This window comes from Pseudopipra pipra, chromosome 14, assembly GCF_036250125.1.
Source record: "Pseudopipra pipra isolate bDixPip1 chromosome 14, bDixPip1.hap1, whole genome shotgun sequence".
Lineage (NCBI taxonomy): Eukaryota > Metazoa > Chordata > Aves > Passeriformes > Pipridae > Pseudopipra > Pseudopipra pipra.
The window spans coordinates 14,116,894-14,142,751 of record NC_087562.1 but is presented as its reverse complement, the minus strand read 5'-3'; the positions used below and the strand labels follow the sequence as shown (position 1 = coordinate 14,142,751).

General features: G+C 41.3%; 1 protein-coding gene across 2 annotated transcripts; it reads right to left on the bottom strand.

Moving 5' to 3' along the window:
* Positions 1–722: 722 nt before the first annotated feature.
* Positions 723–25,850, bottom strand: VPS35 (VPS35 retromer complex component). Of its 2 annotated transcripts, none has more exons than XM_064671192.1 (17): positions 25,785–25,850; positions 18,807–18,905; positions 17,271–17,367; positions 16,573–16,696; positions 14,927–15,109; positions 14,412–14,625; positions 13,569–13,652; positions 13,034–13,143; positions 9,908–10,004; positions 9,670–9,818; positions 8,953–9,160; positions 8,270–8,425; positions 5,661–5,783; positions 4,547–4,726; positions 3,129–3,368; positions 2,311–2,454; positions 723–1,626 (listed from the first exon to the last, which is right to left on the bottom strand). In XM_064671192.1, exons 1-17 carry the CDS (start codon positions 25,785–25,787, stop codon positions 1,447–1,449), a joined length of 2,391 nt encoding a protein of 796 aa, XP_064527262.1. In that variant the 5' UTR covers positions 25,788–25,850; the 3' UTR covers positions 723–1,446. The 2 variants fall into 2 exon arrangements, with proteins under 2 accessions (XP_064527262.1, XP_064527261.1); XM_064671191.1 differs by having other exon boundaries at positions 25,779–25,830.
* Positions 25,851–25,858: the final 8 nt, after the last annotated feature.

Sequence of the window (25,858 nt, the reverse complement as noted above, 5' to 3'; positions counted from 1 at the left end):
AGCAACATTAAGATTTTTGAAGTAGCATTAATTGTACCCCAGGGCAAGTAAAGCCCTTAGATTATCTCCCCATTCCTCTTCCCCTCCAAGCCAGACTTATTCATCAGTATATCAGTTAGCCAATTGTTGTCTACTCTGCAATTCTTGTTTCCTAGGATCTTACTTGCCTTTTTCAGAACACAGGTAGCACTAAATTACTGAACAGTCACACCAAAGTCTCATTTACTATCCAGTCAAGCCAGGACACATTTTTAGTGGTCACTCAAGGAGTAAGACAATTCAATCAGTTATCTTTAGAACACTGTGTTCAGTAAAGGTAAACCAGACATGTCAAAACTTACAGCAACTGGCATTAACCCACAGACAGACCAGTTTCACAGGAGCTGTCACTGGCACTTGCTCCATGCTTAGTTTCCTACAGCACTGCAGTTTAATTGCCACTTATCTCTCTAGCACAGAATCCAGGAGGATTCTTTATCCCTCAAGGTATGTCATAAAAGCACTCTGAAACACGAGCACACATCAGCACAGCATCACTTGGAAAACTACTGGTCTGAATGATAAACTTCTAATTAGAAGTGCCAGCAGCCTCCCAGCTTGTCCTGGTTAACTTGCCTTGATTCTTCTGTCCCTACAAAGCAAAAGTTCTTTCACTCTTATCAAAAGGTTCAACATTAGCTTTGGGTTCAACAGTGGGCTCCGAAGAGACATGAAACAACAGGTGTTAATAGCAACTTTATTGTTCCACTGGTGCAAAATCATGATACTGAATAAACTTGTGTAATGCATTTTCCCCTAAATTTACAGTAATGAAGGTTATACATATCTATATAGATTGCAATTTCTCTATTTTTTATACTATTTGGAACAAAATTATCTTGATAAATATGCCCTGTGCACAGTACTGGCCCTCGCTGAATGTCACAGAGCCTTAATATGCAAAATATAACTTCTGTTTTTGAACATGGTACTTTAAAACTCTCCAAACATGCATTAATATATTCTAGTTTTTAGGGAAAAATATTACACTTAGTCTTAACTTGCATTAAAAGGAAAGCACAAGCAGAATTTGACATACAATAATCCCAAAAATCTGATGCTCTGTAAGGATCGGACACAGTTTCAGATGACAGTCACTGCCAGTTTAGAGCTCTAGTGCTACAGAAGCAACAGTGAACAGACAGAAGAGAAATCAGAACCAAAGAGCCCTACCATGTCACATGGATTTCAAAGGAAGTTTCAGCCATGCTAACTGATGAAACCTGTAGTTGCTGGTCCAACCTTTCAAATTTGTTAGAGTACTCAACACGAGTGTTTGAAGTGCCAGACTGAACACATGAATGTTAACTTAACTGGACATTTCTGAAAGGCACAACCTAGGAATCTATCTTAAAAAAAAAACAAACATACAGTATGTAAATGAAAACAGGTACAGTGAGTGTCTACCTAAAGAACAAGACCTTCATAAATTGGCCCCTCAGATTCTGGTGATTCCCTCCTCAGACGCAAGTGCTCCAGTGTGTTGTGAAAGTGTTTGTTAATTTGTTCTGTTTCTTCAGTAGACTCAAGGTTTGGGAGATCTTCTCTGATCTTCTGTATAAGCTGATTCAAAACCTGAATTGTCACCTACAGAACACAGAACAGGAGTCATCAACATCACCTGTGTACAAGGGCATAGACAGTAGTTTTAAGAGACTTGTCTCTGAACTATTTGTATGGGACAGTTCTTCAAAATATTGGTAAGACTGTATGCAGACAAACTCTTGGGGGCTGCCTTCTCTTGTTCCTCACAGAACCCTTCCAATTTCAGTTTTGTGGAAGTTCTCCCATCCAAGCAAATGTAAAGAACTTAAATATTTATCCTGATAGCTTTGTAACTGCTACCACAGCATTTCTTTCCAATGTATTCAATGCAAATTTAAAAAGCTGTAAACAAATGATGCACATAATCAGACTGTCTATGCACTCTTAATTGTTTTTGTACAGTCAATATGGTAATGTCATCTAAGCATCTCATCTAAGTCCCAGCAAGTTTTGATATAATAAACATTTCAGGTATCCAAGTCTCACAATATTTAAGTTCATAACTAAATTCCAAACATTTGGCATTTTCCCCCCATGTAAGAAGAATGAAGTTTAATCCACAGTTTTACTTGCATATCAAGAATTGACTACTCTGTTTTTTAATCACCAGAACTCGTGAGAGATTACAGGGCAAGCTGAAGAGACATAATTTGGGGCATAAGTGTGAATAAAGAGCTTAAAGAAATGTTGTTTAAAAGAGGCAACAGAGAACGGATGTCTACTCACCGCCTCATTTTCCTTTTCATAAAAATAGATATATCTATTCAGAATTTCTATGAAGAGCTGGACTTGGAGAGAAGGGTCCATGCACTGATTTGCTATCTTCAGAGCCTTCTTTAGGCATTCCATCACTCTTTTTCCTCCGTGCAGCTAGAAGGAAGAATCAAAGTTAAGAGAAATAAAAGAACTTTAAGAAGCTCCAGTATCTCTTCCCTTGGCAACATATGGCATCTCCTAGGGGTCTGCCACAGAAACACAAAACTACACACACTGTGCAGAGCAAGCTGTCATTGAAAGCTTTCCTTGCCTGACTGCCACCAGTATTAGACTTTTTTTAAAATCAGACAGTAACATGAACAGTTGTTGAGAGCCTTCAATTATGAGATCAATTAACTCAATTTTGTAACATGTACCATAAGGCATACTTTGAGAAACGTGTTTCAAACACTGCTCTTTATAATGACAACAGCTTATGTGACAAGCCCTGAAGAACAACAGCACATTTTTTTTTTTACCTTTACCTTCAACAATTTGTATCTTTAATTTGGAAGTTTAGTAGTTCACATGCAAGCACAGCTATGGAGCCTGTCTTAAACCAGCTGACACTCAAAAGCTTGCCTGGTACTTCCACCCTTAAATTAGAATCTTCTCCCTTTTGGTATTTACACAGTTCACACTGCACTGAGATTTAAAAACTTCATATATGAACATATATTCCAACCAAATCTATATCACTGATATAACTACTTTAGAAGTGTCTTCAGAAGAAAGGCAGAGCTGTTACCGAGGCAGGATGTGCTACACTGTTGTCACTTTGTTCTTACCTCCTCTCCATTCTTGTCAGTATTTCGGCCAGACCAAAACAGATGGGCACAAGTGCTCACAGCCCTGCACTGGTCTGGCTTTTTCAGGAGTTTAGAGGCTGCCAGTGCACACTGAGTCCTCAAAGGCTCGTGGTTCTCCTCACTGAAGCACTTCATCCTCTCAAATGTCCCAATTATCAAGGTGATTGCAGCCAGCTGTGCTTTTGAGTCACTGATTTCATCTTCATAGAGAGAGAAGGCCTAGTCAAGGGAGAAAGTAAGACTCAATCAGAGCACATCAGGAAAAAAAAAAAAAATCACACCTGCTAGTGACACAGCAGGAAACTGTCCAGTTTTACATTTGTTCAAAGCTTCAGGCAGGAAAAAAGATCTTTCATTTAGAATGTTAAAATCAAGTTAAATCCACAGACCGGAAATAAGTCTTGCAAGAAATACTATTCAAGTAGTCACAGGAAAAAAAATGAGATCCACATATATTCTAAAAATGAGGTTTTCCTCATTTCAAGCACCTGTTCAGATACAGAACTTCAGCAGCAGAAATAATTCTTGAAGAGTATTTGGTTCTTTGAAACACACAAACAGCAGAGCAGAGGTTGAGTGGTAGGTCAGTGACGACAGAGTAGGCAAGAAAAGCACTTGCACTGCTGCCACATGGATGAAGAATCTTTAGAGAACAGACAAGACTAAAACCTTGAACCATATCTCTAATACAAAGTACACTTTTGTCATGCTGCTCTCATCTTCAGCATGGAGCTACAACGGCAACTGATCCCAGGCAGTGAGTAAAGGCCGAGTTTATCAGCAATTCCATTTAAAAACATGCATTAGTAACAGTATTAGAGGAAAGATAAGGACAAAGCTTACAACGTGGATAACATGAAATACATTGGTTCTTTATCTGATGGGGAGGAGGGGAAGGCTTTTGCAACAAGTAAGGCTTAAGACCAAAGAACAAGTTCACATGGATTTTCAGAGTAGTTTATAATAGGTTTCAGTACAAGGATTTTAATTAGCAAAGCCCAGCATAGCAGTTGTGAACACTGCAAATTTTAGAGAACTTCCTAAGAGCGTGGTCAGGGCAAAACCAGCTGGATAACAGGAGTTGGGAGGCAGAAGCAGTGAAGGAGCATTTTATGTTGAGAAAGCTACACTCCTCCAGTGAACCAAGTACTCGAGTAGGAGGCAGCATTGCAACATACCACATGTTGTCAGACTGAGTACTCAAACCAGTAGCAATGGAGCTTAATCCCACAGCAGCCTGGGAAGCAAGAAGGAAGATGAGGATTTTCTACCCAGTAGCATTAATCTTCCATCATTTCAAGTGTTTTAATCACACTGGATGGCTCAGTGTTCAGGAAACCTATCCCAGTCAAATTAAAGGTAGTACATGAGACCAACTGCAACAGTTGGACACTCACCTGGGACATGAATTCATAGGCCACAGTTTCGTGATTCTCAAAGCCAATCTCTCCTGCAGCCAGTGCTCCCTGCAGGAAGAGACGGAGGGGCAGCTCTGCCAGCTCTGCTTTGATCAGAGCACTGATGGTCTGATGAGCAAACGAGAAGATCTTCTGGCACTTCTTTTCCCATTTGTCATCCTACAGAAGAAAAACAAGTAAAAGCTTGAACAAGAGTATTGCTATAGGAAAAGAGAACCTGAATTGTACTAAGATCTGTTAAGTGCTCCAGCCTGCTGCCCTCTGATGCCACTCCAATCACTTATTTACTGAAGCAGTAATGAGTGCCCCAGCAGTACTGTGTTGACCTCAGTGGGTCTTCACAAAGTATTTCTTTAATTTACAAAAATTTCACACCCATTTTTCGTACCAGCTCATAGAAACCTTCTTCAGAAGCCTACACTGAATTGCAGCTACAACAGCTATGCTTAGAACATAATTGAGCAAAAGCCTAATTAGTGAAACAGAAAAATTCTGTTCAGTCTGGAGCAATCAGAAGTGGGAAAGAATATTAAAACCTTCATTTTGAAGAGCACTTTAACAAACAGCAATTAAACTTATTTCCCCACAATAAGGGAAATACATATATAAGCTAACTATCTCCATCAGAAAGCATTAAAGGGCCAAATGGATCAGTCATTGTTTTAGTGTGCAGTTTTGCAACTACTGTGTAAGTTAACCTATAAAAAAGCACTTGTTTTTAGAAACATTAAAATAGTGTAGCTACAATTTAGAACTTGATGAATTTCAATATCCACATTGAAATCAGTTGTTGCCATCACTTGTCTGGTCTCCAGCAAAAGCACATAATCAGTCACCCTCATGAATAAACAAAACTAGCCCATTTCTGCTTCACCATTTCTCAAGTGCCAAAGTAATTTAATATGACTTGATAAAAATCACTAGATTAGAAAGCATTCAAACCTCAAGCAAAAATCTGCCTTGAGCAAAAAAAACCCCAAACAACCAAGTAGCATTCTGCATCAAGTGTTAGCACACTGAAGCCAGACAAAATGCACTTTTAACAAAGTCCAGAAAAAGCAAGCATACCAGAGAAGCCAAGAGGTCAACTTACCACTTTGGAGTTCTCTTTGTAGCGAAAAGCAAGCTGGTATGCAGCAAAAACCAAGGGGGGCAGTGTAAAACGAATACGCTGGTTCCCACCTGCACCAAAGTGCTTCCGGGCAGTGTTCAGGATCTAAAGCAGAAGCACTGTAAGCTTAGAGAATTCTTAAGAGAGGTGTGTTATTTGCATCTGTAACTTAATCTCTATGGAAAGACATGGTGTTATCAGCAGATAAATTACAGTATTTTGGACGGACTTGAATTTAAGTTAAAGTTGCTTTACTGGAATTAAATTTGTGCTGTCTCTGTAGCTTCTTATGTGGTATCAGCCTGAACTTTCCCTAGAGCTGCTCAGTAAGTGTTAGGCAACACTTGCTGCACTGTATTAACTGCAGATCCGTTTTGGATTGTGCAGCCAGGTGGAAGTTGCCTGAGCTTGCATTTAATAACAACATCAATACATTCTGTCCTCAACTCAATGGAAGCTGCAAAAAGGACCATTCCCTCTTACAGCACCTGTCAGAAAAGTAAAAGAAAGAAAACAAATTTCATTAAACTAAAACTGTAGTGCCACATTCTGGTCGACACACATGCAACTTTTGCCATTTCCCCCCTTGTTTAGTTTTTCATTGTGCTCATTAATGACAGCTCCTTTCACTGCCATTCTTAGTTCTGGGTACAGGCTGCACAGACTTCATAAATGTGATGCTTTTCTGCCTTATTGCCTGTGTGCCAAGCCTATGGAGACAGGCCAAGGAACTCTACTTGTTTGTACTGTTAGCTTCTCCTCTTCCCCTTATTTTGGGAATATTTCCACCTATTGATGTAATTAGTCATGTAGTCTCATAACCAGAATTCTCCAGAACAGCAAGAACTCCAAGTATCAGAAATCAATCAATCTGTTCCACACAAGGTAAACATCACAGTAGTAATTTCTAATAACCTGACTGCTTTTCAAAGGGGAAAAAATTCAGACATGCTGTATTTTACACTAGAAGTTCTAAAAACAAACTAAAGAAAATTTCTACTGGAGATCAGTTACAGGGCAGGGTTTTTTTGTTGTTGCTGCTTAAGTGTCAGAACAAAGACACTACAGCCAGGTATGACCTTGCTTTCTGGTCACAGCAGTCCCATTAACACCTTGAAACATGCACTGCAAGTGAAGTTCAGTGTCCAACCCCATGTATATTTTTAGACTAGATACAGAATTCATGTAAATAACATGAATAGATAAGAATCTGTAATCACCCATTATACACTGTATTAGGCACTTTGGCTAATACACTTTGACTAAGGTGTTTGAAGTTTCATTTCTTATCTCTTCTATACTGAATGCATAGTTTAATGTGAGATACTGTGAAAGAGCTGTGAAAAGTCCACAGGCTTGGACATTTTCCTGCTGCTCCAGTACCATAGAAGAATTTGATACAAGCACCCGTGATGCTCATGAAGGAGCTATTCAGCATTTTTACCACAAGGTGTTAAGTACCTTATAGAATTCTGCCCAAAAGATAATCTGACAAGTCCTCTGATGGCATTTAAAATACATCAACTCCCATAGTGCCACCATTCCTTTGAGGGAAGCTTTGCTCTCTATTAGCAAAAACAAAAACAAAAAACTCACACAAACCCAACCCAACTCCTCAAAACAAACAAACAAAAAAACCACAGAGGCATCCTGGCCCTTCCTACATGAATATGGTATTTGCCAGCTGTAATCAACCCATACAGCTCTTGAAACTAAAGAGGACCTGGCTGACCTTCCTGCCTTACTCCAGCAATATAGAGAAATAATGCAGCCAATGACCAGCAGGTCCTGAAACAACTGTCTCCAATTCTTATACGTACCTTAAAGCCATGCTTCTCCCTATTACACGAGTTTCAGCAAATCTCAACATTTCAAGCACAAATTTTTTTATACCAGATTTTAAAGCCAAGCTAAATGAATGCCAGTAGTGTTATACATAGCTCCTACTTTATTCTGTTTTTCTGTTCTCACTGTTTATACAGTGTGATGTTGCTGCAACTTCGGATGAGAATCAGCCAATTGTATTTCAGGCAAACAAACTGTAGCTTCACTGTAGCCCCTACTCAGACCTGACTCAGACTAGAGCCAACTAACTGCTGCCATCTGTAGCAGAGTTCAACTTCAGCACACCTGTAACCAAGCAGCAGCACACTACATGCTGCGTGAAGACCATGTACTTACAGAAATTAAAATTCCTCAGGCCAAACATATTAAGGTGTATTTTCTGAGGACTTTTTTGTGTATTTTGATACCAAAAGAATGCAAATGGCACAATACTCCAAATTCCACTTGCTGACTTTCAGATAGATGGTCATATGGAGTTGTCAGAACATCAAGAGTTCCACAAACTAATAGAGATGGTTGCCCAGTCATGGGATGAAAACTTTAAATCAGCAAATGCTTAAGTCCTCACCTGCTTTCTCCAAATAAACATATCATGCTACCATTGAAGGTGTCATACATAGTTGTTATTACTGAGTCTGTAGTGCCAGAGCAGTGATGCCCCAGCTCCCAGCTTCCCCTGAGCCTTGGACAGTCAATGCAAGAAGTGACAGTCAGAGCACAGACACTCAGCACCCCCAGTGCCATACCAGGTACTGCTGGTCAGGGTCATCGGAGCGCAGGAGGTGAATAAATCTTCCCACAAGGCTCTGCTCATCAGCAAAGTCCTCAGGGTCAGGATCTTCAGCAGGTTGATCTGGTTGGTCCTGGATCAGTGTGGATACCAAATTCATGATAGCATCAACCTGTTAAAGGCAAGAGAAGCTCTGTTTAAAGCAGAGTAGTCTACAAGCATAAATTGACAGCAACTGGGAACATGTTTACAGCCATTCATAGTGCTGATGCTTTACACATAGGTGCCTTAGTCCCTGAAGAAGGGTCCCTCTTGGCACAAGTGGGATGGGACAGCACAGCAGTGCAGAGGAAATTCAGATTCCAAAAGTACTATCCAACCCTCTTTAGGTAGTAGGCCTAGTTTTAAAGGGATTCAGGGTCTCTGTTCAAACCTAACAGCAGTAGTGCCTAGGCTGAGGTTGGGTAAGACCAGAAATAGTCTCTAGGGTGAGGTTAGGTAAGATGTGTAAAGACATTTAAGAACATGAGGAGGAATTATCAAGAGGGATAAAGCCTGTGCCCAGATGGGGAGGCAGGAGCACACAGGCACGAAGGCTGGGAAACAAAGCATGCCCTGCATGAAGTCACTTAGTATGTGTTTTCAGGTGTTCAAATGCTATTTTAAATACCTAGAATTTCAAGTAAACTTATGTCATACCTGTTCTTGGGACACAATTTCTGTGTTATAATCCAATACATTGCTAAGCACGTAACAACTCATGCTCTTCCTGGACTCATAATCAAAGTATTCAAAGAGTGGGTGAAAATGTTTTAGCTTCAGAACTGTCAGGATATTGTTGTAAGTATCAACAGGAATTTTCAAAAGTCTAGTCAGCTCCTTTGAAACAGCACTGCTTGTTGCAATACTAAAAGAAAATATATGCAAAAAACACAATTAATCCATAATTCACATATGTAGACAGATTTAAAGTCTGCCTCAGAATACCAATTCTGAGGCATCCCACAACAACTAAGCAACTTGCTGCTAGGGAGAAAGGAAATAAAAGTATCAAAACAAGTCATATCTTGTTCTTTGGGACATACAGTGGAAAAATACATGTTTTAAGTTGCTGACAACAGAAGCAGACTGTGGCTGCAAATCTAGCTGTAGACTGCTGTAAGGGATGCCTGGATAATGACTACACACAGCTTAGCATGCACATTGTGTAGCTGTACAGCTGCACAGTGGGATTTATGCACAGGTGAGCAGTTAGTCAGCAGTTTATCATTACTGCTTTTGGGCCAAGCTGTAGACAGTCATCTCACACATCCAAAGCATGTCTCTGCTATCCCACCAAATGTGGTGCAATGCACAAGTCCAGATTTTAGGTTATTAACTGCCATGCCAAAGAGAACTCAAGAGACATTTACTTACTGTTCCAGATTAAGTTTATTGAATATTTCCACAGTTGTCTCCAACACCTTGTCAACATAGTCAACACGGTCTGGGTAGCATTTCATAGCCAAATTAATGAGAGAAACTTGCAAAGACACCACATCCTCTGAGGGCATGTCCTGCCGAGACTGAAATTTAAGACAGCGCTGAGCTGACACAAAAGCACGTAACTTGGCAAAAAACCACCCCAAACTGCATGCAAGAATACCCAGCATACCTGTATAACAGTAGCAACCTGCTGTGAAAAGATGTCAAAGAGTTTGATATCTGCTGGGATACCAGGTCCATCTTCACGATGTGCAAATAAAGCTAACCTGGTGACACAGCAAGGAAAGCAGCTTGGTCAGCACAGTTTTTCCACTCCTCAGACACAGACCAGAAAGAGGTACTGGCAGAAAAAGCAATTCCTTTAGGTATTTTTGGAAGCTCTATTATAAGCAAAAAGGAAATTAATGGAAGTCAGAAGCCTTACGAGCAACTGAGCCTGGTATCTATCAGTCCTGGAAAAGAGTCTGACAGAAAAGGCAAGGTGAAGAAGGAGCAATAAGGACAGTTCATCATCGATGTTCTTCAGCTAGAAGCAAATGTTCTGTTCTTTCCAGCAGAGAAAGAGGTATAGAGCAGGCTGATGGAAGAGCAAATATCCTGCACTCATTCAGTGATATCACTGAAATTAGATATCCAATAGCATTCACCACAAAACAGCCTCCAGAGGGAAAAAAAGCCACAGAATAAATACACTGATTTAACTATGCTTTGTCTCTAAAGACAGACTGACATGTTTGGGACTTCTATTGTTGTCAAAGAACAAAATACAAAAAAAAACTTGAAGTGGAGAAGAACACCTTTTTTGGGGGGGTGGAGGAGGGGAAAAAGGCAAGCAATTTCTGTCCAGCAAGCATTCAAGAGATGATGAGAGCTATCTCTATCTGTAAGGGAACAAAGTCATGCCAACCACCACTGCTGCAGAAATGAGATACAAGGTAAGAAGAATCACTACAGGAAAGCTAGCACCTTACCAAAGCTGCTGCTTAAGGAGCTCAACATTCATATCTTGACTTTCTAATTGTTGAGATTATTCTACTCTGAATTAGAGAAAGAACTATAAAAATACTTAGGAAAAGGCAGCAAATTAAAATTTTTAAGTTATTTCTTACAGCATTTCTAAACTTTGATTCTGAATGAACTTTGGGTCTGAAAAGGAAACAGGTAAGAAAAGGTTGAGGTGCAAAAAAACTTCACTGCCAGGAAACACAGACATTGAATTTATCTTATATTTCATAGGGTGGTAAGAAGCAGACTTCCTAACATCAGAAGCAAACACTGCCTTTTCCCAAAGGAACAAGGCAGCTTATCTTGGCAACAGCTCCAAGTGTAAGGCCAGCATGCTACAGAGTAAGAACAAGTTGCAGGCAGATGGCAGCATAATTAAAAGCCATGAATGGTTTAGTAAGGCAAGAAAGATCCCAAAGCAGCAAGACTATTTGCAGAAAGATTCCTTTAGCAGGAAAGCCCCAAAGGAATAAGAACAAAATTGTCAAAAGTTTCTTCAGCAGTCAGTGATGTTCAGATTCAATTATCCCACACCAGCTGAAACAAAGATGAGAAATGCCAGCAGGTACTAACTACCTACATGGGGCAGCTTCCCATCACACTGAAACACTGAGCAATTGCTCCTAACAGCTCCAATCCAAACACAAGAGCAACATCCTCCCTACGTGCATGGATTCCAAGGACAGATCCACTCATTTCCTCCAACACTTGCAGTAACATTACAGTCAAAATCACAAGTTGCCATGCTACAAAGATAACCATCACACTGCCACCTTTCTGCCCTTGCCCTATAGCCAAGTGAGGCGGCTCTGGATGCCTTCAGTGGCCCAAGAAACCACAGCAGTGCAGAGTTTGGGAGGACAGCAGGGTCACTGCTAGTCAGTCACTTACTGGTGCTTCTAACAGTAAGAAGAGAAAAACTTTGGCATTACCTCCACAGTAAGTTAAGTCCTCAGAGCAGACATGACAAAAGAAGCTACACAACAAAATCCTTCTCACAAAAATGACATTGCCACACTGTCATGTAAGAACCTGGCAGAAGATCCTGTGATCTCTTTGAAAGTAGGCTCAAGATAGACAGTCTCAAAAATCACGTTGCTACGGGCAATGCTTCTTGGGATCTGGGTTGTTTCAGGTTTGGGGGTTTACTGTTTCCTTGTTTTTTTTTTTAAAGCTGACAAAATTACAAAAATCCTCAGCCGTGGCAGTAAAGTGTAGGAAACCAATGAACTCCTGTGAACACCTCTGTGCTGCTTCTCTGGCACAAATACTAAAAGATTTTCCAATAAAACCAAAGTCTTGAACAAATAAATTTGACATAACCAGGAGAAAAACTACAGATCCAGTAAGCAAAATATTCAAGATCTTAAGTTATACCAGTCATGCTCAGTAAAATTACTCCATCTTCAGGCATCAGAGGAATTAAAGTAACCCTGCCCATTGCTGAAGGCCAGTGGGACCCAAGATCCCCATGGTAACTGAGGTCCATACATCAGTACATGGACCAGATATACAAAGGCACATATGTTTGTGTGCAAATGCAAAAAAAAAACAAAAAAAGGCTTTTTTGAGGCTTCAACAAGCCATGCAAGTGCACTTCCTGTCTGCAGTAAGAAAGTGCAGGTAGTCACTGATAGTCTGTGTTGCTTCCTTTCAAGATATAAATCAAAACTTCAGTTTGATCTTAAAGGTCTTTTCAAACCCCACTGATTCTAGGATTTCTCCCCTATATTTGAATTCACTGCAAGCAGTAGCAGTACCTCCACAGGAAGAAACACATTTCTGGGAGAACAGGCAGGATGCTAGTTGCAAGAATTAAGAATAAAGAAGGTAGTTCCATTTCTTACTAGCTCCTTTCTGAAGAGGCATTATGTTCTCTAATCAAAACTGCAAGGTAAAGTATCCTCGATACACAACTTAGCCTTTGGGATCTTCGTGTTTTCAAGAGGTACCTCTGACAATACAGCTGTCAAAGCAGAACACTGCTGCCACTTCAGAAACAAAACCGGTCAATAATAAATGGGCTATTTCCTGGCTAAATCTGTTTACAAGTTTTAATCAGTCCATAAAGCCGGTTTCATTGGAAGCTGTAAAAACAGAGTCCAGAAAGCAGAAGCTAGAGAAGTAATATTCTTCGCAGCTTGAATTACAGCTGATAGAAAGATGTGGAAACAGTGGAGTTAAGTGATATCACAAGTTAAAACACATTCAAATAATAAAAGAATTATCATCTCCTTGTGCACAACACAAACTTAATTTTGAGCCAACTTCCACCCCCTCGGTCACTCACCTGTCAATTAAAGCAATAATTATATTTTTCACATTCACATTTTGGTGCAGCTCAGCACAGGCTCTGAGAAATGGGTTCAGGGTTTGGAGGTGAAATTCATCTGGGAAAACCTGAAGTTTTAGATCAATAGTCATCAAGTTATAAACTGAATTTGCCCATTGTCACACAGCAGTAAAATGCAACAGAATAACTGTAAAGTAGATAGCCACACAGTAAATACAGTCTGGCCTATGAAGCTGACCTTGACTGGGTAAATGCATGAAGCAAGAGATGTAAGAAAAGTGGGTAACTTGAGGGCTCAGCTATCTATTACAACTCAGGCACTGCTACTCAGATGCTTACAAGCTTCTGCAACAGAAGGAGCACAAAATGGATTCATGTCCATTCTGCCCATCTGGTAAAAAAATACAGGACAAGCCACTGTGTAAAAGTCCCAGTGATGAAGTTTTCCAGTGCATGAGGAAGCTGCCTGAATCTGACTAAGTATAGAGGTGTCCCTGTGTCCCATCACTGCAACTGAATTTAGGCAGCTCACCTGTATGATGCACTCCATGAGGTACTCCTGAGCTAAAGCATCTCTACAGTTCACAACCTGCTCCAGTATTCCTGGCAGAACAATCTGGAATAGGGAAAAAAAGTGTTGCAGTGATTTTACAATTACTTTCCAAGTTTATATTTACATATGCATTTAATCCAAGCAAAGTAGCATTTCTAACAGTTCTCATCTTATTCTGTACATAAAGGCTTTCTGACAAAAAGTCTCACTTTTCTGAAGTTCCATCCTTCAGATAAAAAAAAATCTACTGGTCTCAGACATCTGTCCCTTTCATACACTATGCAAGCTTTGATTTAGTAAGTCAGTGTTACTAACTTTGCTGGCACCTACCACTGCTCAGGGTCTCAGCAGCACCACTCAAAGTCCTTTTCAACAGCTATACGGTAGAACTTACATAGGACAGACTTTTAAATAATATATTTGCTTCACTGTCATTTGCTGCAATAACAGTTCTCTTTAATGCTTTAGGAAGCATAGTCTCATAACTTGTAAAGTTTACCACAGAATGCTGTATATGTACACTACCCTTAAACCAACTCCCTATTCTTCAAATAAAGTGGGAGTCAAGAAGGAAAGTTTTAAAAACTAATTGTCAGTGTTACACACAATCTTATAGGAAAAATGCATGAATCATGTCCTTAGCCTCACAACACACTGTATACCTTCATTAGTACTCAGAACTTTGCCTCAGGTGAAGAGTTTGAGAAGTACCAGGATTACTGAACTTTTAGCATAGTTATAACACTTCCAGCTGCTCATCTGAGAGTACAAAGTAGCTTCATTTGGAAAAAGTTAGTCAGAAAGGATGGACAGACATCCCACCTGCTTATATCGCTCCACATTGACACCTTCCAGCTGGCTGAGGCGAACCAGGTTTGTTCCCACCAGGATTCTCAGTTCCTGCCTTTCACGCTCCCTCTTCTCCCTGTCCCGACTGTGGCCCTGGTGCTGCATCCGCACCCAAAGTTTGTTCATCTCTGCAAAGTTCAGCAGCACAAAATCCATCGAATCACTGATGTCTCCAGTGGTTTCTTCACTGCAATTGATAGCAGGTTAAGAACAGGAAAAGTTGGTCAGAGGTATTCATCCTTCCACCCACTGGTGAACAGAGCTTTTAAGGCTGAAGGGTGGAGAAGTGTGTGGTGGGATATCTGGGTTCATAAGAAAGGTTCATACCCTCACTTGTATGAAACCTTTAGTTCTGCTAGGGAATTCTTAATGGACAAAACACCTGTCAAGTTTCTACTTCTCTCAAATCTGAAGAAAGTCATACAGAAAATTTAAATATTCTCTGTTAACAACAATAATTCTACCAAGTTATAGCTCATCCTTCTTACTCTGCTTGCTCGCCTTCATCTGGTAAGATATTCCTGGTACACTGCAGGAGATAGTTCCTAAGGAAGAGGCCTCTAAGAGGATGCTGTACTCCACGGCACATCTCCACCAGGTCTTTCAAAATATCTTTCCTGGACTGTGGAAATGACTTGACATAGACAACACCTACTGTTATCAGGAGATACCTGCAGAAAGCACAAACAATAAATCATAAAGTAACAACATCACACTTAAAGGTAACAGTTCCCTTCTTCCATCCTGGCAGGATTACCAAACCACAGAAAAAGCAATAAAATATCATCTAGGTCCCAAGGTTTTGGATCTTTAGTCAGCTTTCAACTCTGTTCTCTTTTGCTACAGAGCACAGCAAGTCAGAACAGCCACTTGACCTCATTACAGTGCTTGATACCTTGAATGTGTAAATGCTCAGCATGCACAAAGTTCTGAACGCTCCCAGACCAGCTTGTCTATACTTCCAGCATCCCACCAAGCTGGAAAACAGCTCTGGCACATACAGGTAAGTAATCTATGATGGGGAAGCAGCTAAGCCTCTTTCACACTGTAGTCCAACAGGATAGGAATTAAGCCCTTCAGAACCCCCCAGGCCTGCATTCATTGCTTCAGCACCTCTGTTTTAGGCAAGAAGCAGAAGGAATATGGGAGAAACAAAGAACTGGTGCTCCAGTATATTTGGACATCCCTTCAGTGCAAAAGCATACAGTGCTCAGAACCTTCACGTATTTGGTTTAGAGCCCTCAGCTCTCCCTGCGTGCTCCTCTGCCTCACCATGGATGTGCAGAGAACCTCCAGGAAAGCACCAGAAGTGTTCTCCAGGGAGAACTAGAGCCTGCATCAAGCAGGCAGGAAGACAACTCTAATCATGACACACGGGGTAAAGACATTGTGGGAGGCATTAGCCAAGCTCCAGAAACTGCATGAAGATGCAGCCTGGTGTGTCCTAAGCTTCTTCCTGGCATGAACATAAGGTCAGGAATGAAAAACTTCAGTACCAATCAAAATCCAAGTCCCAAGAATGACTGTCTTGAACATGTTCTGCAGCCCAATGGTCACATATATAAAGATAAGCCTTCCAAGTGCTTCCAGTGTAATTTCTGGCATTAAACAAAATATATTCAGAAACACAGATTGGGGTAAAGTTACAGAAATCTTCAGCTTCCTTCTCACACTTCTTATTCTCATAAGAGGCAGATGGCTATGAGGCATCTACTGTGTGTGAGAATCTAAGATCTAGACCCCCAGGTACAAGTTCATTAACAGGTAATAGAAGCAGTTAATAAATACACAGTCAATCTCATTGATCAGAGTGTGGTACTTGGTTAACCTTCACTGGCCAGCTCTTTACCCAAAAGTCAACTTTATTCTGAGATTAAAGTGCTTCCATCTTGGTCATGTGCAAAATTAACACATTGGCAGGAAGAACTGACCTTCTGCAGCTGCATTCTCAGCATAATCTCAGAAGTCCCACAGTAATCCACTCAAGATAGCAGAAATATTATTTGCCATTGCAAACTGAATTCCTGCTGTCAAGCAAGGCAGAGTCAGTCACTGAACCCAGAGCCTGACCACTATCCACCAGTTTAAAAGAGAAAAAGCAAACAAAACCAGACAGTAACATACACACACTTACAGTCTTGGAATGATATTTCCTGCGTACTGTACTAGCTCATAAAGGTCTGCCACCTTCCTTCCTTTGGCAAATTCATCTGTCAGGTAGACTTCCAAGTAGTGGAGCTCATCAGAAATTGCCATGTCTTTTTCTCATAGTTAAGGATTTTAAGTTAGAATGTCCTGAACAGATTTTCATACTAATTTGCTCATTCACACCATGGAAGAAAGATGTTGTACCAAATACAACCATGCCCAAGCAGGCAGTACTTCTGAACTAGTAATTGTTATTGGGATAATTGTGCAAAATTAACCCCAAACCTTCAATCATAATTCCTAGCATATTAGAAAAGGGGATAAAACCCCAAGCTACTAAATCAAAACTGAGCAAATGAATGTGATTAAACAAAGTATTAAAGTGATGGCATACTATGCATTACAAAAGATTGTCATCCCCACATGGAAAAAGTAGTATTTGAATACATTCACATTCTATTCCCAAGTCTCTTTGAAAGGCTCCCCTTTTTCAGAGACCACAGTATGCATAGTAAATACATCAAGTCACTGACTCCGTTAGAAGCTAAGATAATAATGAAGGGCAAAAAGAAAAGTGCTAGTAAATACCTGAGACTGACAAGATACCATTGTGTCAACAAAAGCAGATGCACATTTCATTCCCAATTCAACATTTCAACTATTAGTTTTTTCTTCAAAGGATACAGAGCTCATAATAGCTCTTTGGAGATAACATGGAAGTCCGCAGCTCCCCAAGCATGTTGGAAGCATGTTTCAGAGCATCCATGAGCTTGTTTTTGTCCTTTGGAGGAAGAAAGAGAGAACAGTCTGTTAGAAATAACACTAGGCAACTGCAGGATTTTATAAATCTACACTTTTATCTTTTTTTAAAAGCAAGCAAAGATTAGGTGAACATCAGGAAAGCACCAATTCTAATTAAGTCAATTAGTATCTAGCTTGTATTATACTGCCCATGCTAGTTAAGTGGAACATCACATCTGGAAGTGATAAGACATATGTGAAGACAGAGCTACAGTAATAAATGATAATACTCATGGTACAAAAATCTAAAATCATTTTGCTTATGCAGCAATCCCCATCCACCTCTCAGGTTCTCTCCAGCAAGCAAAACAGAATGGATTCCTCTCCTCCAAATCTGTTCTGCTGCTTTGCTCAGATCTCAGTAAGAAACCTCTAGCAGACAGGCAATGCACACTGCCATCATCTTCTTCCCCTACTTCTCAGCCATGAAAAACACCCTACTGAAAGCCACTGTTTATTAGCCTGCATCTAACTTACACTTCTGATGCATATAGATCACCTGGCATTACACACACAAACATAAACCTATGCATACTTGTTCAACCCATCATAAGCAGCAGCAATAGGTTTTGAGGGAGAACAAAATGAATTGCTAGTGTGATCCACTTAGTATATTTATATTGTCACTCAATCACTGATAGCAGTGAAAAGCTCAGCTGCAGCTACTTCAAAGATTTCAAAAGCATTCCACAGAGTACAAAACTGGAAGAGGTGTTACTTCCCTTGCTACTGTCATTTGGCTGCAAACAAAGCTAGCTTGGTTAACCACATGAAAATATATGGAAATAGTTAAGTTTTCATTGCAACTTTAAGCAGTTTCCCCAAATATAAATAGGCTTCTCAAACCCAAGAAAGCTATGTGTGATGACATTATCTGCCTGCATTGGCTACAGTTTCAAGATAAAATCTCAGCATAACACCAGTCAGTGGTGTTTTCCAGTCACAGAAGAATTCACACATCAGTCTGCAGTTAATGACTGCAAAATTTATCCTATGCATCAGGCAATTTATTAGCAGCCTCACAGTCTGTAACTGACACCAAGAAAAGACTACATGGAAAAAAACCAACAGTATGGTGCACAATATTCTCATAATACAGTTCCATATAAAATGAATTTGAACAATAACCTTCTGGTTATTGCTTATTCTCAGCTTAGGCTGACTTAAATACAAGCACAAATTATAAAGGTACATCTTTTAATTTATCTTGTCAAATACTGGAGCAAAATCAGGGAGACACATTCAAAGAATATTCAAGGCTCACTCTCAATGAGCAGCTGCCTCATTTATTTGCAAAGCCTCTGCCACAAAGGTGCACAAAGGGTTAATTTTCCTCACAGCACTAGAGATTGGTATTGATTTACTGTTTTATTACTAGCAGACAAGAAGCTTCGTTGCATTTTAAAGTCCCATTCTTACCAAGCATCTCTTCATCTGGAAAGACTGCACCTTCACAGCCTGAATGGCTTCATCCAGGAGTTTTTCCTGTTCATCCTGAGGAGATTGCTGTGTTGTTGGCTGGAAAAAAAACAAACACACCAACAAAACAAACCAGAACTCAATTATTTTTATCAAGCTGTTTACGACTTGATGAAAAGGAGGTTCCCTCAGTTTAGAACGCAGTGCAAGTGACAGTGCAGTGTGACCACTGAGAGCTGTCAGAAATAGCTCTGAGGGAGAAAGGGAGAAAGTTCCAGTACTCTGCAAAAACCCAAGGGCAGATTACAGGTAGCCTGTGAGCACACTGCTCCTTGGAGCATGGAGGCAGAGCAGGGTCAACTTGTCCCTTCTCATTTAGAGGTCAAGAACCCAGTGCAAGTATCTGGCAAGGAAAAGCTCCAGGAGAATGCAAAGATGACTATGCCAAGAGGAAGCACTGCTGTAACTTCTTCCCACACAGCTTCAAAGCAATGCCCAGACCACATACACTGCCACTGGACAGATGCTCTCCTGTGCTCACAAGTCACAAGTTCTCCATTAACTGCTGTCTGAGCCACCCAATTCTATTCAGGATGAGTTTCAGATGAGCAAAGGATAAAGTACAGTCAATGCTTTCCGGAAGGGAGAAGCTACTTGCAGAAGGCAAGAGAACACTGAAGAGAAGCAACAACTCTTCATGTCTCCTACCTGTCCCAGTGACTCTCTTGCCTCTCCTCAGAGCCACATTCTACACCTTCAACTGAAACTTCCAATATCTTTCGACTTTCCAAGGATCATACTGCATTTTCTTATAGTGTTAAATAAATCCATTGCTTACAGCCATAGATTTCCCCTCAATCCTTCAGACCTTCTTCTGCAGTTGTTCCCTTCCTTCTACCAGATTAATGAGATTAATTTCTAAAAGCATCTTGAAGTTATCCACTAAGATGTCCAAACTTACTTAGATCACAGCCCCTAACACTCTCCCCACCTGCTCTCAGCCTTCCTCCTTACAAGGAAAAACCACCATCCACCTCTGGTTGAGGCTCACAACACCTCATTAAAGCATCTCCACCTCTCCCAGTCTTGCAGCTTGTTTTTAGATGGTCTCTCTGAAATACTGTCAGAGATAAAAACACTGATGTTGTGTCTCAACTACATCTTCTCTAGTCTTGACAAATACCAAGTACACAGTGATTTGCACAGCAGGTTCTCTGAGCCTTCAGCTTCAGTAAATTCTCAGCTATTTATACTTTTTTCCTCCATCCACTGTGTTCAGAAGGCTCCTGGTCCTCTCTTTTTAATTGCATTTCAGAAACAAGCTAGCAGGCCATGAATTACATCGCCCTAATGTTTTTAAAAACTCTGTCTTCAGTACCAACTCCCACACACCCCACGCTTGGAGTCCCCATAAAGTATCTTTTTAGGACTGAGATGAAAATTGAGGTCATCTTTAAAATAGACGAGTTTTAGTTTAACACCGGTTTAATGGTTATAGAGCATTGCACACCCCTGTTATTCCCCATATTTAATTGGGTTCTGCAATTGGAACTTCCCCAATAAGAGTCACAGACAGTATCTCCCCACTATCCTCTTCCACACACAGAGTGCCCTGCAATGCTGTTCTTGCCTTCATCACTCCCTAACAGGTAGTGAAACTCCACTCTTAAAACTTCTCAATCACCCAGCTGGACAAAACCAAGGCTGATCTGATTCAACACTGGCGACATACCTGCTTGAAGAAGGTCATACAAGATAAAGATTCCTTCCAACCAACACTTCTGACTCAATGTGCCTCAGTAATATTCAAACTATGCACAGTAACTGATTAAGAAGTCCATTTAGTCAACAGAAAAATTAGAGTGGCTGCACCTCTTAAAGCTCTTTCTATATATAATTAATCACACAAAGTGCAGGTCTTCCAAAAATTATCTAAGCATAAGGCAAAAGCAGCAGCCATGGCTACATGACCCTATTTCCCAGGCAATTCAACAGCTACAAACCCTTAGAAAAACTCAAACTGTGAAACAAGTATGTTCTGCCAGCAGAAGTTTGCTGTAATTGCTAAGCTTTAATTATTCCATGACAGATCAGACTTTCAAGGAACAGCAAATGACAGTGCTGGGACTTGTGTGCAACAATCAATATCGAAACATCACGTAACAGACTTGCTGAATTATGTCTGTGCCAGAACACTGGTCACAGTCTGCAGTCCCCTGAACCCACAGCAGTGCTTTGGAGAAGATAAATCACTCCTGAGGTGATGCCATACACTCTGACTGCTGCACATCTCCATTAAAGCACAGCTAGAAACAATTCAATGCCAACAGTAACCACAGCTTCCAAAGCCCCCTTCCCCTAATGGGCACTAAGCTTACAGAACTACCAGCCCTGCTCTTCCAGCCCCAGTTGTTCGTGGGACATGTTCATAGTGCTGGGAAAGCAGTTTAGACTGTAAAACATCAAATAAGCTGGAAAACCAGCCCAGCTGATGGATGGTTTATTATTCACCTATTACTTCACTCCACAGCAACATACAACACTTCAAATGGGGCCATGAAGAGAAGGCTTTTTAACAGCAACACCAAGTTAAAGCATTTACTGCAACGCACAGTATCTGCTGTGCTGGCTGATTCCATGTGCATTGGTTTCCTTACTTTTGATGTGAAAAACATGCAGGTTACAGCATAATGCTACTACAACTTTGAGACTATGCTTTAGATGATAGCAACAATGATCTCAGCAGATGTATCTATTTTCTTATAAAACTTCAACTATTGTCTTTTAGCAGCAGGTGGGGAAAAACTGGAATTTCAGAGCCTTCCCATTTATAATGAACCAGAGTCAGCTTTACATCAGATTCTGTCTGCGTTAACAGAAGACACTGGCAGTACTTCCCTTTCTGCTCTCAGTTTGAGCAGCCAGGTCCCACACCCTATTCAGCACTGGGACCATAGTCAGTGCTTGACTGAATTCATCAACAGGAGCATTTTTGTGTTACCACAAGAAGTTAACTTTTTTCTTCTGTATCTCTTGAAGATAGAGAGAATTAAGAAAGAGGACAAAAATTAAATTTGTATGTGTTCTGATTTGAAGACTGAGAAGGTGATTGGTCTAAACAAAGATGTCTTTACCACAAGGGTACTGCACTTCATGTCTAAAGAAAAGGCAACTGGAGCATTTTACAGCAGCACAGACAGTGAGATAATCTACTACTACTGTCATAAGCATGTAACAGAAGCAGTAGTGTTGCTTGAGGTGTTGTTTATAGCAGCTTTACTTCTGCAGGAATAGAAGACATTTTAACAGCAGCACTACTTAAGTTCTAACTCTTTCTTACCTTTCAAAGTCTGAATATTTATCAGCTTACCCTTTTCTTTTGACTTCAGAAAGCAAGCTACTTTCAGCTTTAGAACTGTAGATATTTTGAAACATAACGTGGTTATTATCAAGTGATACACAAGATCACAGTAAGACACACATATCCTGATACACGTGCTTGAAGTTTGAGGATCTCTTGGCAAAAGGCAAGTGAAGTGAAAAGAACATATGGCAAAAGCCCACCAGTGACATCCAGCAGGGCACACACTGAATTAGCACAGTTCTTCTCTCAGATTCAATGCTGAATAAAGCTGTTTATGCTCTGTATATTCCACTTAAATTAGTAACCTAGTAACACAAGATGGTATTTTCAAATGTTATTTTATCAAAAAAGCAACTGTGATGTGGAGTTCTGTGTCCATTTACGAGCAACAACCTTGAACAGAGGCCTTTGAAGTGGAAGATACTTTGACACTGGACAAAAGCAGCAGTACTCCATAATCAAGGCACAGAATATCCTGCCTTGTACATGTACAATAAGGTATAATCTCCTGCATGAACACAAGACAAGCAATTTATAGCAATTATGCTATAATTTAGACTTTAGAAATGCCTGAGCCTTACCCACACCAGATACACTACAAATGTTGAAGAAAAAAGGAAAGCTGATGTAAAGGGTTTTCTGCTTTACTCGGTCCCTAACCTTTCTCTTCTGAAGCAACAAGGAAGCAAGTGAGCAGTGGAGAAGGGACAAAGAACAACCTCCCACAGCTGCACCATCAGTTTCTGTACAAGAGACAACAGCCTTTTTCTAGCTTTGAAGATAGCACTATCTTAAGTTACCACAGTTGTGGAAGTCACAACACACAGCAGATGACTTTGGAGGGGGAGTGAGGAAAGCTCACTTTTGGTGGGGGATTTTGGTGTGCTTTTTTTTGTTGTTGTTTCTTTCAGGTTTTGTTTCTTTGGGTTTTTTTTAATCAAGGCCAGTGAACCTTAAGTTGCTTTGGAAAACAATTTTTTTTTTTTTAAACCCAAACAGCTTGAAACCATCTGATCTGAATGGGTAATACAAGTCAAACTGCAGATAACAATTGCTGAAGTGTATTACAGCAGCAGCAAACTTTATTCTGGCCTGTGCCTTTCCTCATGATAGCAACTACTCTTGAAACATGCACAGCAAATATTACACCTATTGTGTACAACTTTCTGATTTTCTAATGCTCAGTTCCATGGGAAGACTTGATAAGAGTCATATTTAGTTCCATATTTGACACTGAGCTACACTCTAGAGCTGGTTATTATTTTGGGCCAATGTGCTGACTTATTCCACTCAAAAATCTGGTACCTTGCAGTACTGACATTGAGCAGAGTTGGAGGGAGCTTGTCAAGCTACCAAACAGCTCACACTCTGACAGCAGGTATCTTAAGCAGATGTAGAGTATAAACACAGAATAGAAGGTTTTGCTTCCATTCTAGTGCGCATTTTCATCTAATCTCCAGAAGTCTTTTCTTTAGGTAACTGATGTGCTTACAGAGCCTATTCCACACATGACACCTCAGTTTGCTCACATGCTTGTGTTTGATACCACAACAAGCGAGATTTACCCAAGGAGGTTTTCCTGCCTCCTCCTCCCAGCTGGATGTTATTAGGACTATCTATGAATAAATCACTGTTGAGCCACTTAAAATTAATGCTGCCCAAGAGAAGATGGGTTAGCTATGGAAGTGGACTGGGACAAGTGCCAGCCTGCAGATGAAGCCTGGGTGCACACAATGCACTGCTGTGGGAGGCACTGAGAGAGTTATCACACAAAAAGAAGCATAAGTGTTTGATACCATACAGGAAGCATCACTCTGCAACACCAAAGGCTCCAAACCCTCTATTATATCTCACAGTACAGGAGCTCAAAGACAAACCAGAGAGATGAAAACATTTTTCACATGTTGAAACTGCTACTTACTGCCACAGGAAGCCACAAGACATTAATGAGATGGACTTTTTATTCAGGGGATGATCAAAACCAACCAGAGCCCTCTTAAAATGAGTCTTGTTAAAGGAACTTAAGCATTCAGATCCAAGGTTTAAACCAAGCTTAGCCATAGGAAATCACAGTGGAGCCTAATTTGATAGAGGGGATTATCCCAAATTTAATACCTGTGATTATCCCAAGTTTAACACCTGTAAGTTTATTTTTTTCTGAACCACCTCATATCAGCTATTCTTAGAAAGAGGCCATGAGACCAGACAAGTCTCAGGCCAATTCTCACGGAAATGATAGGCAGAGAAAACTTGTGTCACTCCTCAGTCAATGACTACCACAAAATATTCATGTGGGGGACAGAGACTGCTGTCTACATAGATTTAGCATTTCTCATCACCCAATTCAGTATTTACCACTCCACTTTCAAGAAGCATTATAGGGTTTGCCCACACCACCACCCCCAGGATACAGGATTCAACTGATATCAACATCCATAACACTTTAAAAACAAAGCCTGTTCCAAAAGCCTAAGAACTGCACAATCTCTTCTTTATAAATTATCCAGTTATTTTTTGCCTATCTCTATATTGCTAGTACTGTTTACACTCCACACTTAGATTAATTAACACATCATGATGGTTACAGCAAGTGCTGCTTAAAATTTTATTGAATATTAAGTAACACTGAAGACACACTAAAGACTTGAGTTTTACAAGGAAACTTGATCATTCCCTTATTCTCATTGAAGACTGAAAAGCATTTATCAGCAAACGTTATTTCCATGTGGAAATTTCAGGTCTCACAGAATCAACTGGGTTGGAAAAGACTTTGAGATCATCGAGTCCAACCTGTAACCAATAACCACCTGGTCAACCAGACCAATGGCACCAAGTGCCACGTCCAGTCCTTCCTTAAACACCTCCAGGGACGGCGACTCCACCACCTCCCTGGGCAGCCCCTTTCAATGTTTAATCATCCCTTCTGTGAAGAAATTCCTCCCAATATCCAACCTAAACCTCCTCGGCACATCTTAAGGCTGTGTCCTCTCGTCCTGTCACTGGCTGTCTGGCAGAAGAGCCCGACCCCCACCTGGCTACACCCTCCCTACCTAATAAATAAACACCAACATTTGCGCCAAACAGCACTAATGAGCTGGGCCCACCAATGCAAAACCACTCGTCCTGCTGGAAAAGAAAAGAAGTTCACTGGGGGAGCCTACGACAGCAGTTTTGAAAGGTATGGGGGGCCAGGAGAGCGGGCTAGAGGGCGGACAGCCCGGGCACACGTGCCCAGCACCGGCAAAGACACAACGCCGGGTGCATCGCAGGGGCAGCGCGATAAAACAGCCCGAAACTCTGCTCGCCGGTGTAGCAATAAAAACACCCCGATGAAAACACCCACTTCCCCTGCGCCCCCACGAGCCGAACGCGGCGGGGCAAGCCCCGGCCCCAGGCCCAGTGCCCAGCCCGCACCTCCGCCCCGCCCGGGCCGGACCGTGCGGCCTCCGCAGCCCCGCACCCGCCGGGCCTGCCCCGCCGCCGGCCCAGCAGGGAGGCTCACGGCGCTGCGCGGGGCCCAGGCGGTGCCCCAGGCTGGTCGTGCCCCAGGCCGACCCCGCGCCCCGCCCGGCCCCGCGGGCCGCTCCCCGCGCACGGTGCCCCCTCACCCTCACCATGGTCGCGCCGCCGCCGCCCCCGCCAGCGACGCCCGGTCATGTGACTGCGCCGCGCACCGCCCCGCCCCCGT